The 17,064-nt window shown below is 36.6% G+C and overlaps 1 protein-coding gene across 2 annotated transcripts in view; it reads left to right on the top strand.

Moving 5' to 3' along the window:
- The window catches only part of APLF (aprataxin and PNKP like factor), an 88,704-nt gene that overhangs the window by 8,032 nt on the left and 63,608 nt on the right, over positions 1-17,064 (top strand). For both annotated transcript variants that reach the window (XM_025868553.2, XM_025868552.2), the window contains exon 2: positions 6,960-7,031. In XM_025868553.2, the coding sequence (XP_025724338.1) occupies positions 6,988-7,031 (44 nt within the window). In that variant the 5' untranslated portion in view covers positions 6,960-6,987. The remainder of the gene's footprint in view (positions 1-6,959; positions 7,032-17,064) is intronic.

Here is a 17,064-nt window from a genome sequence, read left to right as displayed (position 1 = left end):
GTCTTAAAAGCGAGACATGAAGACAGGGAGAAAAGACTTGTCCTTATCATAATGCATGAAACATTCAATTTAGACCCAGAAAATGAAAGATAAGGGATCCACATTTTATCGATACAAAAGTGATACAAAAACAGGGTCCTGTCCCCGTTCAAGAAACAGTATAAAGAATTCAAGTAAAAAGGGTTGGTTTGTTCTGTAGTATCTGAAGAAGAATTGCTATCATTTTATCTTTTGTTAACAAAGGATAGGGGTGGGTGCCTGGGTGGCTCAGTCAGTTAAGCGTCTGTCTTCAGCTCAGGTCATGATCCCTGGGTCCTGGGATCGAGCCCCACATGGGGCTCCCTGCTTAGCGGGAAGCCTGCTTCTACCTCTCCCTCTGCTTGCCATTCCCCCTGATTATGCTCACTCTATCTCTCTTTCTCTGGCAAATAAATAAATAAAATATTAAAAAAACAAAAACAAAGGATAGGGGTGATTTCAGCATTACCTGTTAGCCTGTGTATCCTTCAGCTCCTGCCATATGTTATGCAACCTTTTTAATATTAAAAAAAAATTGGGGGGCTTGAATGTTCAATTTGGTTAGCTTCTCTGACTAGCTGATCATACATGAATTTATTATTAGATGTCCAGTATCAATATAACAGTTGGAGTAAAGGAAATTAATCATAATTGCTTTTGGCTACAAGTAACAGAAATGGTGACAAACAGCAGCTTAATCAAAACTTTGTTTTGTAAGAGAATCTCTGGGGCAGTCAGTTCCAGGGCCAGTGCAGATACTCAAGGAATGGCCTCTTCTGTGTTCCTCCTTTTTCATCCTTTGCAGGTGGCTTGCATGCCTGCAGTCATGAGATGGTTGCTGTACCTTGAAGTGTCCCATTTACACAGTAAGAAAAGAAAAAGGCAGAGACCAAAAAAAAAGTCCATGCCAGCTGAGCCTGTTCCTGGTTATCATGAAGACAATAATCTTTCCAGAAGCTCCACTGTTTTAAAATGGAGATTTTGTTGTTTTGTTCAGGAATGGTGAGGCCAACAAGTTAGAAGATCCTTGGCATTGAAAAGATAATTTATTACTCACAGTTCCCAAGAGAAAGAAGGGCACACAAGGCCATGCAGGGCCACGTGAGGTTGGTTGAAGGCAGAAGGCAGAGCTAGGGGAACTGCAGGAAAGCCTTTCTTATGGTTTTCTCAGCAATGAATGGGCAAGGCAAAGTAAGCAGGTGTAGGATGGTCTAGTTTGAATAATGTTATGGGGCTCTGCGCTGTAGGGGCTGCCCCTAGTTGTCTGATGCTTAGCCCTGGGGTGATTGGGGCAGCATAAGAGCCAGGTAAAGCCATAATTGGGAGTACAGGCTCCAGATTGGTTAGTTTGCTTATGAAAGGTATACTTGTAGGTGAGTCATTTACCGTCTCTAAGAAGCCCATAACCCTGGGAGAGGTAATCCTTCCTTAGTCCAAGATGCGAAATACCAAAACATTAGATGCAGAAACTAGAAAATGTGGTTAATACACACTCATATCCTTTGCTAGAGCTTGTCATTTGGCCATTCATAGCTACAGGGAATTCTGGGCACTTGGATATTTTTAAATGGGTACATTCTTATCCTCAATAAAACTGGAATAAATATTAGTATGGAAGAAGAAATGAATAGCTATTGATTAAGCAACTAGCAGCATCTTGTACACAATGCCACATGTGAAGAAATGGCATCTAAAAGTACAGGTGTAGTTTAAATCATAAGTTGCGGGGCGCCTGGGTGGCTTAGTTGGTTAAGCAACTGCCTTCGTCTCAGGTCATGATCCCTGGGTCCTGGGATCGAGTCCCGCATCGGGCTCCCCCTGCTCTGCTGGGAGTCTGCATCTCCCTCTGCCTCTGCGTGCCACTCCCCCTGCTTGTGCGCTCTGTCTCTCTCTCTCTCTCTCTCTCTCTGTCAAATAAATAAATCTTAAAAAAAAATCACAAGTTGCAAATTCAAATGCCTGAAGAGGCCAGGTATACAATAGTGAAGTGTGCTCAGTGGAAGATTATAGGGGATGCTGGAGTCTATGGTGAGATGGAAGGTACATATACTTTTCAAAGCAAAACTTAAAAAAAAAAAAGAAAGAAAAGAAAAACCTGAATGAAAAACCTGGGTACCAGTTTGTGGTGCCTAGTCTAAAATAAAGAAGTGAACAAAATTACAACTAAATAGGAAGAAGCTTATTAATTTTACTGAAATGACTGAAATAAAATTATACTTCATTTATGTTATTTAACAATCATATACTACATTTTCTAGGTAATTTATTTTTAGAGAGAGAGCATGCGTGCATGTGTGCGAGCAGGGGTGAGGCATAGGGAGAGGGAGAGAGAGAATAATCTTAAGCAGGCTCCACACCCATCCACACCCTATGCAGGGCTCAGTCTCACAACTGAGATCATGACCTGAGCTGAAATCAAGAGTCAGAGGCCTAACCGGCTAAGCTACCCAGGTGCCCCGAAATTGTTGATGATGTTGTGTGATCACTTTGGGAAGGTGGTGTCTGTCAGACTTCTCCAGTAAAGACACAATTCCCTTTGTGAGTAATTTGTGCAATGATGCTTTGAGACTTCAGGAATATTCTTTTTCCCATGAAGCACTCACCTGAAAGTTAACATCCATCTATCTTTACTGAGTCAATTATTATATTGGTAGTTACAAAATAGTGATTTTTCTGGTTTGATCATTTCTTCATTAGTTGGCATTCTTTTATGAATATGAGCTTTTCCTCCCAGCCCTAGCCTCAGCCCCTTTCTTGAGTTCTGTATGAACTCATGGATTATTTTGTATTCAAAGTGTGTTGTATTCCATTATTATCATTATTCATATTGATGCCCAAATTGTTCCCAATTTTGCTGGACCATTGAGCTGCTGGATGTGAGATATATTTTCATTATTTCTCAATCAAGGTGTGACTATTTTAGGGAGTGATCTTATCTGTGCCCCACTACCCCTAGCTTACCCCCAGCTTCTTACTCCCTCTCTTTTTCCCTCCCAGTTGTCACTTGACTTTCTGTTCCAGCATAGTAACATTTGGTTGCATTTGGTGTTTCTTTCCCCTCTTACATGTAAACTTTGTGGTCATCTCTGTTTCCTATTGTGCTTTAGATGTGAATATAGGTGGCTTTATTTGTTCTATTTGTTGATCTCTGATTTTTTGTATGGTGTGATTAGTATTTAGGTGGCTACAGTTATTGGATAGGAAACTGGAATTCCTCTATTTTAACTATTTTTATGGCTTTCTAAAGATGTGAAATGTCTGACTTTCAAATAAAGTTTTCATTTAAACAGGGTAATCAATAAACTCGGGTAAATATTTAGTACCTTTTGAAGTTATGTTATGCCATTTGTTCCTACTCTCAATAGCTTCTAGCCAGTGCAGTCTTTTTGAGTCTTTGGGTTTCTTTGCTTTTCTATAGCTTTTATCTTTCCACTTGCAGACCAACATCAGTCATTTTTCCCCATTGCCAATGCACCGCCTACTAAGCCCTATCCACTTTATTGTCTACTGTGAGTAGACAATTGGGAATTCAGACGAGATTGGGTACGTTCAGGGTGGTATGGCCATAGACTCAGGAATTCAGATAACACATCTTGTTAGACTTGGGTATGACATTAGAATAAATAGGACCAATTGAAAACCTGAAGACCTTCTGGAGCTTTATTTAGGGCTTGATTTTCTGAGAATGTCTATTTGCTTATTAAATAGTCATTCTGCCTTATTTCCAGTTCTTTAATATGTTCTAGTTTATATTCAATTAAGCTGATGGTAAATAATCTAAAAAATTATATTTTATGTAATGATAATGAAGGAGGAAATATAGTTTTTTTTAAAGATTTTATTTATTTATTTGACACAGAGAGAGAGAGGGTGAGAGCACAAGTAAGCAGACAGGCAGCAGAGGGTGAGGGGGAAGCGGCTCCCCGCTGAGCACGGGGCCCGACGTGGGGCTGGATTCCCAGGACGCTGGGATCGTGACCCGAGCCGAAGGCAGATGCTCAACTGACTGAGCCACCCAGGCGCCCCATGGAGGAAATATAGTTTTAAAAAGGAAGAGTGTCCCTAGAATCAATTCCTTCTGTTCAAGTCTCGGTCCTGCTGCTTATTGGCTGTGTAACTTTAAGTAGTTGCTTAACCTCACTCTACTTGTATTTCTCACTTATAAAATGAAGATAATAGTGTCTTCTCTGCAGCTTTTGTGAAGATTAAAAAAGATAATACATGATAAATAACAGAACAGTGCCTTGGTCTTGATAAATAATTGCTATTACAGTTAATATAGTAGTAAGAGTATATATTTTCTTATAGTAGTAGTAGTAAGTAGTAGTAAGATATTTACTCTGCACAAGGAACAGTGATCTCTGTTTAATAAAGCAGACCATCAGCTCCTTAGGGTAATCTATTTATGACCTAGCCTCCACATACCCTCTACCTTCTACCCTCCCCACACCCATCCTGAAATTAAAATAAGCCCCAATGATAATTTGTTAAAAGCTTCCGGTAGAGAGGACATAAACTATTATTTTCTAACTTACTCATTATTTAGAGGTATAGTTTAAAAGGGACTATTATAGCTAAATGCCCAAATAACATTAATTTGAAAGGCTCTTTAAAAAAACACTTTTTTTTTGGTATGCTATAGAAATGCACAACTTGTCATGAAATTACATTGTTACGGAATGATATGTCCACTAGAGGTCATGTTATGCTTTCATATTTTTTTTTTCATGCTAGTGTCGGGAAAGCCTACTTCAAAGAAACACTGAGAGAAAAAGTCCATTATTGCTTCCTGCAAAAATATGGTTTGAAAAAGAAAGAAACCCAAGCTGGACTATTACAGGAACCATCATTGCATGCCATGGTTTTATATTTGACAGTCTGCTACAAATGGATTTGTATTGTTGAAGTTAGCAATGAGATCTTACTACCCAAGTTAGAATTAGAGCTTCTTACTCCCTGACACAGAGTAATTTTCTTTTCTTGAAACTGTTTCTGAGTGATTATATGCAGGTATAGAATCATATATGACTATTTTCCCCACATATTTATTTTTATTAATGAGGATGGATTTGGAGTGCTACCTACTTGAGGAGTGGCCTACACAAGTTACTTCAGTTCTCTAGACTTTCAGTTTCCAAATTTGTAAAATGTGAATAATAGCTATGGCAGTATTATGGTGAATCTCAACATTTAAGTGAAAGTTCTATGCAAATGATAAAATCCGCACATGGTAAATTGGGTTATCAGGTAACTGCTGGTGTTTTTGGCTCACAAGGCACACAATAGGGGAGAATATAGGAACCTCCAAATTTCTTCTCTCTTTTTTTTTTTAAACATATAAAGTATTATTTGTTTCAGAGGTACAGGTCTGTGATTCAACAGTCTTACACAATTCACAGCGCTCATCATAGCACATACCCTCCCCAGTGTCTGTCACCCAGCCACCCCATCCCTCCCACCCCTCTTCTCTCCTTTCTGATAATTAGTTTATATTTACTTTTCTGAACTGTTGTGGCCAACAGTGTATATAATTTAAGTGGGCTACTTTTAAGATACTTTATTTTAGAAAATGTTCTAAAAATTAACTGGAGCTGTTGCAGATACACATGTATGGAATTCATTCTACTGTGCCTATTTTTATATAGTCAATGGTCTTACATGCGGAACTGCTCTCTGATTGAAAAAATGAGTACTGATTCCTGGTACTTTCACATTTTTGCAAGTTTTTGCAGAACTAATGGGTTAATTGAATTAGGCATTGCTGTAGTCTGTTTTTACTGATAATTTTGGTCCTTAGGTGGATGATAATCAGAGTTGAAGTGATAGATACTAAGGTGATCCAGAGATGGGTGGAATAATTACGGTGTTAAGTAAAGTTTGTGCTTAACAAGTTTTCATTATGTATCTGCCACAAATAACAAAGGCAATCATAACTATTGTGTTTATAGCCTTGCAGGGAAGTCTCAATTGGCAGTTTCAGCATTTTTTTTTTTTAAGATTTTATTTATTTTTCCACAGAGAGAGAGAGAGAGAGAGAGACAGCGAGAGAGGGAACATGAGCAGGGGGAGTGGGAGAGGGAGAAGCAGGCTTCCCGCTGAGCAGGGAGCCTGATGTGGGACTCGATCCCAGGACCCTGGGATCATGACCTGAGCTGAAGGCAAATGATTAACAACTGAGCCACCCAGGCGCCCGGCAATTTCAGCATTTAAAGTGCAGATGATTTTTAAACTCTGGTATGTGGAAGTGCTTGTGAGGGTAGGTAGAACATTGTTGGCTCAAAACAGGAAGCAAATATATTCATTATACATTATTATATGATATTAATATGTGTGTATAGTTTTATATATATACACACCCACATATATAAATGATAATCTCTGCTGCATGTGAGTATTTGGTTTTCATCACTGCCCCTCCCACCTTCCTGTTCTCTTAACTACTACTGATGGCCCTAGAGCTCCAGGGCAGGTCAGCCTGACCCTAAAACTTGTAGTCACCCCTTTATATTTACCAGACTGCTGCTCCTTAAATCCTTTTGTTATCATAACATACTATATATTTCTTATATTTGAAAGGTTTCTTAATAAGTACACCACATATAGATTTTTTTCTCATTTTATGAATTTTATTGATAAGAATCCCCACAAAATGTCTATCTTGAATGGAAACTATCATGAAAAGTTTTGGGATGTGTTAGATTCCAAGTTTGGGTCTCTGCCATTTATTCTTCTTATGACCTTGGGCATATCCCTTAATCTCAGAGTTGTTTAATTATCTGTTCAATGAGGACAATCATTTTAATATGCAGTTGCTGAGGGACTATTTCATATCTAACCTACTAATTTCAGAAACCTTGCTGTGGGTTTTGTTGTTGTTGTTGTTACTGTTGTTTTTTATGGAGGTAGCTGTGTTTGAAATGTTTATTTTTTTTTCCCTGTAGATAACAGACAAGAGAGTGTCCAGAAGACATGCCATTCTTGAGGTGGTCGGTGGTCAGCTTCGAATCAAACCGGTATATATGTTATTCATGACTTGTTTTTAACTTTTTGCCTCTCACCTTTTCACAGCTCCTGATTAAAGTGGCTTATTTTCTAAGGTTATGGAAATAGAGAATGAATGTCAGAATATATCCTTCTTATTTCCAGAGGATAATTGGAAGATAAAGATCTAAACTATTTAAAGTATTTATTTTCCCATAAGACAGTGCTACATTTACCTAGTTAGAACTGTAGTGAAAGATGACTGCCAGTTCACGTGTACATTATGACTGGGTATTACAAATAAGATTCTATAAGAAAGCCTATAACTATATAATGGTTTGTTTTTGGGAGGTGAGGTAGTGACTGAAGTCACCTAAATGTTACAGGGTTGTATTTTAATAGATTTCTGTACCTCTGTGTGTAGAATTGAATATTTCTAAAATTTAAACCTTGTTCAACTTTAGGGTTGCATAAATAGTTTTAATTTGAAAGTTCTTGTTGAGGGCTAAAATTTTAATTGCTTGCTTTATAGTTTGAGCATTGATGTATCGTAGGGATATTAGTTTCTGAGGATGTACTATGTGATTATTCCTTTCCATTTGCACAATGTGTTGTATAGGAGAATAAAACGTGTATGAGGGTCCATCTGTTTTGGACTAGATGCCGTGGCGGTAAAATTATTATGGAACGAAATTCATTAACTTGTAACATTTTTAAACCTATATGTATTTTCATCTTATACGTACACTGCCTTTGGTATCATTAGTTCTTTCTTTTACACGTAAAGTACTTTTATTATCCTATGTTGAGCTGTTTTCAAATTTGAGAAGTATCCTTTTAATTCTAGTATTGGAAAAGTTTTGAATAAAGCTGAATTAACCCCATCTCAACATTGAATAAATACTTTAAAAAAGGTTTGTATATCATTGTGCATTGTCTTCGTGTCTTGAAAAGTGCTGATATCTATAGTCTGCTCTCCTGTGAGAGCCCATTTATTTACCGTCAGCTGTTCATCTCTGATCCTCTCCAACTATCCTCTTAGATGAAACTTACTAGATCATAAGCTTGTTGAGTATAGGAACACTGATCCATCTTTGTATCTTTAGTATCTAGCATAATGCTGAGCACATAGTAGGTACTTAATTCATATTTATGAATGCATGAAGAAATGCTGCAGTGAGAACTCTACATGACATGTCTAAAAGTGGAGAGATCATGAATTTTTACAAAATTATGTTATTCCTAGCACCTAAGTTCTTTTTTTTTTTTAAGCATTTATTTATTTGACAGAGAAAGAGAGAGAGAGCACAAGCAGGGGGAGCAGGAGAGGAAGCAGACTCTGCTGAGCAAGGAGCCTGATGTGGGGCTCTATCCCAGGACCCTGGGATCCTGACCTGAACTAAAGACAGACGCTTAACCCACTGACCTACCCAGGTGCCCCCTAGCACCTAATTTCTAACGCCATTTCAATGACCAACTATGGCCTAAAATAAACAAGTTTGTTTTTATTGTTACTGAAGCACATTAAGGTAGAGAATATAGGAATCTCTAAATTCCCATCCTACCTTTTCTGATAGATCATATCATTACTTTATATTTACTTTTTTTCAAAATAGTAATTATGGCAAATAATACACATGGCTCCTCAAGTGGAATTACCTACAACTTAATACTACATTATTTAGATTTACTACTCTATCATTCATGTTAACGAAATGGAGAACTTCTAGTGAGTACTTAATACTACATTATTTAAATTTACTATATCATTCATGTTAACAAAATGGAGAACTTCTAATGAGTACTTACTTTTGGAAAAGTGTAACATCTAAATAGTCCTTGATGATTAGATTTCTAGTTATTTTTGATACCAAAGCAGAGAATGTCAGCCCTGCAAGTAGGTTTATAGACTTTTCTAGATTTGCATTATTAATATCCAAATCCTACTATGTATACATATATCATAGAAAATAAATCAATAAGCCAAGAGTATTCTTTATGCAACTAAAAAAGACAGATCCTTGGTTAATACCTATAATTCTTGATGTTTTTGAAGCTTTGCTTTTGTTTCAAATAACATCTGAAAAATTTGTAGTAGCAGAAGAGTTGTAGACAACGACATGATCCATTTTAAGAACTCAGCACATTTATTTGTAAGCAAATTAATCAACTGAATTGTGAACAATTGAATATTAGATTTTCTTTTTGCATTCTTATTTACTCAGTGCTAAGAAGAAACCCTTCTTATCACAAAAGTTACACAGCATTAAATTTTTTATGTATCAAAAGTAGGCCATTTGGGAAACCATCAGTTTAACTAATGCTTAAATATTGAAAAACTTACTTATATTTTAAAAACTAGAATGTTTTACAAATTGGCTTAATAAAGATGCTTAACTAGAGTTGTGTCTATACTTGGATGAAAAGTATTCAGATATATTTTGAACGTCTATGATTATTCAAAAAAGTAGTAATAATATAAAATAAGTATACTTATATTAAAATTTTGTTAATGAAAAATTCTCTCTTTGAGTTAAACTTTATATTTTGTGAAGTGGGTCGAATTTCTGCACAGGAGTTTAGTAATTTTTTAATTAGAAGAAGATACCTTTTCGAAAACATCCTTCTCCTATACTTGGTCTTTAATTAGACTGTACTCATATATAAATATGAGTATATATATATATGTATATATATGAATATACTTCATATATTTATATGAAGTATATACATATATATACTTCATATAAAACAACTATATGAAGTCAACAAGTGTCTTTTGAGTATCAAACTGTGGTAGATACAAAATTAGAAGCTAGAGCAAAAATTCCTCATGAGATTATAGATATGAAACTAAAATTTGGTATAATATTGTTTATGCATACCTTTGTTTATACTTTTAAAATATTATTTAATATAATTTACAAACTTTCTAGTAAATGTAACCTTATATACTTGGGAGAAAGATAAGTATTTTTTACCCTTTTCTTGGTAGCATTATTTTTGACAATGTAGAATATCAAGGCTCTCTGGAGAATGCATAATTTTACATAGTCAGCAACTTTGTCAAATGGGAATTAGAACTCAGGTTCTCTGAAACCTAACCTGTGCAGTATTTTTTCTTTTTTTCATTATATTTCCCAAGTCAGGATTCTTTTGCCATTTGGTAATCTCTTCTTTAAAAAAAAAAAATTCTTGAAGTTAAAAGTAACTTGATTTTTCTTCACAAGAAGTTTTGGTGCCTTCAGTTGGATAGAATTTTACAACTGAAAGCACTCTTAGATTCAGTCTTATATATGTGGGAATTTGATTTGGGCCAGACCTGGCATTGCTTATCGCTGGACAAGAGGACTTTTCATCAATAAATGGTACTGGGAGAGTTTGTTATTTGTTTCTGGTAAAAAAAATTAGATCCCTACCTCAAACCATACATACAAATCAGTTTTAGGTGGTTTAAATGTGAAAGTTAAAAACTATAAAACTGTTAGATTATACAGGAAAAACAAAAACCTTTGTGACCTTAGGGTAGGGAAGGGTTTTAAAATAAGCTATAAAAAGAAAGACTGAAAAAAATCCAATTACAGGGGCACCTGGGTGGTTCAGTCAGTTAAGCGTCTGCCTTCAGCTCAGATCATGGTCCCAGGGTCATGGGATCGAGCCCTACATCGGGCTCCCTGCTCAGCGGAGAGCCTTCTTCTCCCTCTCCCTCTGCCTGCTGCTCCCCCTGCTTGTGCTCTCCCTCTCTCTCTCTCTCAAATAAATAAAGTCTTAACAAAATCCAATTACATTAAAATTAAGAACCTGTGCTTATCAAGGATTATAATGAAAATGAAAAATATAACAGGAAGAAGTTATTTAAAACACATATAATTGACAAAGGAATGATATCCAAAATATATAGCAAATGCCTTCAATCAATGAGAAAAAGAGAAATAATCCAGTAGAAAAATGGGCTGAAGACTTCAGTGGCACATTATAGAATTGGAAATCTGATTGTTTAGTAAATATGACAAAGGTGCTCAGCCCTCTTATTAAGTAGAGAAATGTAATGAAACTGCAATGAGATATAACACCCAACAGATTACAAAAATGAAAAGTCTAACAATTTCAAGTGTTGATGAGGACGTAGAACAAGTAGAATAGTTATAAAGTTTGGGTGGGAGCTTAAATGTTGTGGCCACTTTGGAAAATAGCTTGATATTATTTCCTAAAGATGAAGGCATGCATTCCCTACAAGCCAGACCTCACACACACATAAGTACCAATAGATGGGTACAAGAACCTGAAGAGCAAAATTGCTTATATCATAGCAAAAAAACTAGACACAACATAATTTCCATCAACAATGGAATTGATAAATATATTGTGATATATTCATTTGATGAAATATCCTACAACAGTGAAGACAAATTATAGTGAAAGCATGAAAAATATGGATTAGAGTCAGGAACATGATAATGATAAAAGCAACCTCGGAAGAATATATACAGTATAGCTTCATTTACATAAGATTAAAAATTCTACAAAATAAATATTCACTGTCATAAGCTTAGGTGATAAAACCATAAAGAAAATTTCCTAAGGAAGTGATAAACATAACAATTGGTATAATAATTCCCTCTGAGGGAACTGAGAAGAGACAGGGATAGGGAAGGACTCAAAAGGGACATCAGAAGTTAATAAACTTTTTCTGAAACTGTATGATGGGTCCACACATAATATCTAACCTGTATTCGGGTTTTTTTTTTTTTTTTAAGATTTTATTTATTTATTTGACAGAGCGAGAGACAGGGAGCACAAGCAGGCAGAGCTGCAGGCAGAGGGAGAGGGGGAAGCAGACTCCCCGCTGGGCAGAGAGCCTGATGTGGGGCTCGATCCCAGGATCCTGGGATCATGACCTGAGCCGAAGGCAGACGCTTAACTGACTAAGCCATCCAGTTGCCCTGTATTATGTTTTCAAAAAATTATTATGGAATCCTTATGACATGAAAAAGGGGTAGAGAATAGTACAGTGTGGTGCAGTTCCTTCCATAATGCCAAACTACCAGACACTGGAAGACATGAAAAAGTGTATTTATTTTTAAGGAAATGTACAACTCTAGTACTAGAATTTGATTGTTCTTTTAGAACAATATTTAATTGGGTTTTGAATCTTATTCCATGAATTATTTACACCATACCAGTTGAAGAAAAACTGCTTCTTGGACTTGGTGATGTATGCATAGGTCCTTTGCTTTATATAATGCTTGATTTCTTGTTTATGTTAATGTAGTTTCAACAAAACGCCTGTCTCCTTGAAATAGATATATTTATTTATTTATTCAGCTATTTATTGTAGCTGTATCTTCAAGGTGCAATTTAGAGAAATTTAGAAAAATTCTAAACTGACCTTAATTGTGAATAGAAATGTTAAGGTCTTGAAAATAATGAGATAGACGAGCAACTTCTAATTCATTCATTTTACCTTTATGTGTGCTAAATATCATTTACTTTCTGTTCTCTAATAAGTCACAAATAAATTGATCTGCTAAAGCAGGTTATGTACACAACTGTGATAAAATTTTGAGAGAAGTTTTATTTTGAAAAGTTTTTGTAAAATTATTTAAATGAATTAGAGCAAATGCTTTGTTACAATCCCTTTTGTAGGCTGTGTACTCCAAATTATGTTTAAGTGATTAAATATTTTTCTGCTTTCCTTCAAATTAGAAATCAAATCAAATAGAAATGTAGCTTTGACAATGATAGATGAATGCGATTAGGGCATTTACTAATTTATACTTTTAAATTGGATGAATTTGTCTTTTTTTCCTCTAATACTTCCTTTTAAAAAAGACTCTAGCTCTCAGCAGTTCTTGGAAATAGTGTGTGAGGAGATAATGTTAGCTCATGAGGAGATGATGTTAGCTTTTTTGTGTGTCATTTAAATTTAATCTGTCTGGTATCAGCAGGGAGAAAATGTATTATAAAGGCAAATCGACAGTGTTGTCTATAAATGATTGCATAACCAGTGGTTAGTTATGTCCTCCCGGTAAATTCATAGCTGTCAGTGCTTTTATTTCATTTTAAGAAAATCTTACTCTTTTTGGTTCTTGGATGATTGAGGGAGTAGTTCTATAACTACAGATAAATTGCAGAAGATTAGATACGTTCACCCCCAGATTGAAAGTGAGGGGGTGGAAAACCATTTACCGTGCTAATGGACACCAAAAGAAAGCTGGGGTGGCAATCCTTATATCAGACAAACTAGATTTTAAAACAAAGACTGTAATAAGAGATGAAGAAGGACACTATATCCTACTTAAAGGGTCTATCCAACAAGAAGATCTAACAATTGTAAATATCTATGCCCCTAACATGGGAGCAGCCAATTATATAAGGCAATTAATAACAAAAGCAAAGAAACACATTGACAACAATACAATAATAGTGGGGGACTTTAACACCCCCCTGACTGAAATGGACAGATCATCTAAGCAAAAGATCAGCAAGGAAATAAAGACTTTAAATGAAACACTGGACCAAATGGACTTTACAGACATATTCAGAACATTGCATCCCAAAGCAACGGAATACACATTCTTCTCTAGTGCCCATGGAACATTCTCCAGAAGTGATCACATCCTAGGTCACAAATCAGGTCTCAACCAGTACCAAAAGATTGGAATTATTCCTTGCATATTTTCACACCACAGTGCTTTGAAACTAGAACTCAATCACAAGAGAAAAGTCGGAAAGAACTCAAATACATGGAGGCTAAAGAGCATCCTACTAAAGAATGAATGGGTCAACCAGGAAATTAAAGAAGAATTTAAAAAATTCATGGAAACCAATGAAAATGAAAACACAACTGTTCAAAATCTTTGGGATACAGCAAAGGCAGTCCTGAGAGGAAAGTATATAGCAATACAAGCCTTTCTCAAGAAACAAGAAAGGTCTCAAATACACAACCTAACCCTACACCTAAAGGAGCTAGAGAAAAAAACAGCAGATAAAGCCTAACCCCAGCAGGAGAAGAGAAATAATAAAGATCAGAGCAGAAATCAATGAAATAGAAACCAAAAGAACAGGAGAACAGATCAACGAAACTAGGAGCTGGTTCTTTGAAAGAATTAACAAGATTATAAACCCCTGGCCAGACTTATCAAAAAGAAAAGAGAAATGACCCAAATCAACAAAATCATGAATGAAAGAGGAGAGATCACAACCAACACCAAAGAAATACAAACAATTATAAGAACATATTATGAGCAACTCTATGCCAGCAAATTAGAGAACCTGGAAGAAATGGGTGCATTCCTAGAGATGTATCAACTACCAAAATTGAACCAGGAAGAAATAGAAAACCTGAACAGACCTATAACCACTAAGGAAATTGAAGCAGTCATCAAAAATCTCCCAAGAAACAAAAGCCCAGGGCCAGATGGCTTCCCAGGGGAATTCTATCAAACATTTAAAGAAGAATTAATACCTATTCTCCTGAAACTGTTCCAAAAAATAGAAATGGAAGGAAAACTTCCAAACTCATTTTATGAGGCCACCATTACCTTGATCCCCAAACCAGACAAAGACCCCATCAAAAAGGAGAATTACAGACCAATATCCTTGATGAACATGGATGCAAAAATTCTCACCAAAATACTAGCCAATAGGATCCAACAGTACATTAAAAGGATTATTCACCATGACCAAGTGGGATTTATCCCTGAGCTGCAAGGTTGGTTCAACATCTGCAAATCAATCAACGTGATACAATACATTAACAAAAGAAAGAACAAGAGTCATAGGATCCTCTCAATAGATGCAGAAAAAGCATTTGACAAAGTACAGATCCTTTCTTGATCAAAACTCTTCAGAGTATAGGGATAGAGGGTACATACCTCAATATCATAAAAGCCATCTATGAAAAACCTACAGCGAGTATCATTCTCAATGGGGAAAGGCTGAGAGCCTTTCCCCTAAGGTCAGGAACGCGGCAGGGATGTCCACTCTCACCACTGCTATTCAACATAGTATTAGAAGTCCTAGCCACAGCAATCAGACAACAAAAAGAAATCAAAGGCATCCAAAATGGCAAGGAGGAAGTCAAACTTTCACTCTTTGCAGATGATATGATACTTTATGTAGAAAACCCAAAAGACTCCACCCCAAAACTGCTAGAACTCATACAGGAATTCAGTAAAGTAGCAGGATATAAAATCAATGCACAGAAATCAGTGGCATTCCTATACACCAACAATAAGACAGAAGAGAGACAAACCAAGGAGTCAATCCCATTTACAATTGCACCCAAAACCATAAGATACCTAGGAATAAATTTAACCAAGGAGGCAAAGGATCTGTACTCAGAAAACTATAAAATACTCACGAAAGAAATTGAAAAAGACACAAAGAAATGGAAAAACGTTCCATGCTTATGGATTGGAAGAACAAACATTGTGAAGATGTCAGTGCTACCTAGAACAATCTACACATTCAATGCAATCCCCATCAAAATACCATCCACTTTTTTCAAAGAAATGGAACAAATAATCCTAAAATTTGTATGGAACCAGAAGAGACCCCGAATAGCCAGAGGAATATTGAAAAAGAAAAGCAAAGCTGGCGGCATCACAATTCCGGACTTCCAGCTCTGTTACAAAGCTGTCATCATCAAGACAGTGTGGTACTGGCACAAAAACAGACGCATAGATCAATGGAACAGAATCGAGAGCCCAGAAATGGACCCTCAACTCTATGGTCAACTCATCTTTGACAAAGCAGGAAAGAATGTCCAATGGAAAAAAGACAGTCTCTTCAACAAATGGCATTGGGAAAATTGGACAGCCACATGCAGAAGAAAGAAACTGGACCATTTCCTTACACCACACACAAAAATAGACTCCAAATGGTTGAAAGACCTAGTGAGACAGGAGTCCATCAAAATCCTAAAGGAGAACACAGGCAGCAACCTCTTCAATCTCAGCCGCAGCAACTTCTTCCTAGAAACATAGCCAAAGGCAAGGGAAGCAAGGGCAAAAATGAACTATTGGGATTTCATCAAGATAAAAAGCTTTTGCACAGCAAAAGAAACAGTCCACAAAACCAAAAGACAACCGACAGAATGGGAGAAAATATTTGCAAATGACATATCACATAAAGGGCTAGTATCCAAAATCTATAAAGAACTTATCAAACTCAACACCCAAAGAAAAAATAATCCAATCAAGAAATGGGCAGAAGACATGAACAGACATTTTTCCAAAGAAGACATCCAAATGGCCAACAACACATGAAAAAGTGCTCAACATCACTCAGCATCAGGGAAATCCAAATCAAAACCTCAATGAGAGACCACTTCACACCAGTCAGAATGGCTAAAATTAACAAGTCAGGGAACGACAGATGTTGGCGGGGATGTGGAGAAAGGGGAACCCTTCTACACTGTTGGTGGAAATGCAAGCTGGTGCAACCACTCTGGAAAACAGTATGGAGGTTCCTCAAACAGTTGAAAATAGAGCTACCATATGATCCAGCAATTGCACTACTGGGTATTTACCCCAAAGATACAAATGTAGGGATCCGAAGGGGTACGTGCACCCCAATGTTTATAGCAGCAATGTCCACAATAGCCAAACTGTGGAAAGAGCCAAGATGTCCATCGACAGATGAATGGATAAAGAAGAAGTGGTATATATACACAATGGAATATTATGCAGCCATCAAAAGGAATGAGATCTTGCCATTTGCAACGACGTGGATGGAACTGGAGGGTGTTATGCTGAGTGAAATAAGTCAATCAGAGAAAGACATGTATCATATAACCTCACTGATATGAGGATCTCTTAATCTCAGGAAACAAACTGAGTGTTGCTAGAGTGGTGGGGGGTGGGAGGGATTGGGTGGCTGGGTGATAGACATTGGGGAGGGTATGTGCTACGGTGAGCGCTGTGAATTGTACAAGACTGATGAATCACAGATCTGTACTTCTGAAACAAATAATGCAATATATGTTAAGAAAAAAAAAGAAGAAGGAGATAGCAGGAGAGGAAGAATGAAGGGGAGTAAGTAGGAGGGGGAGACGAACCA

Source organism: Callorhinus ursinus, unplaced genomic scaffold (assembly GCF_003265705.2).
Source record: "Callorhinus ursinus isolate GAN/ISIS: 27379988/994484 unplaced genomic scaffold, GSC_fseal_2.0 scaffold10, whole genome shotgun sequence".
Lineage (NCBI taxonomy): Eukaryota > Metazoa > Chordata > Mammalia > Carnivora > Otariidae > Callorhinus > Callorhinus ursinus.
Note: the sequence above shows the minus strand (reverse complement) of the source record. Positions and strands in the feature narration are given on the sequence as shown.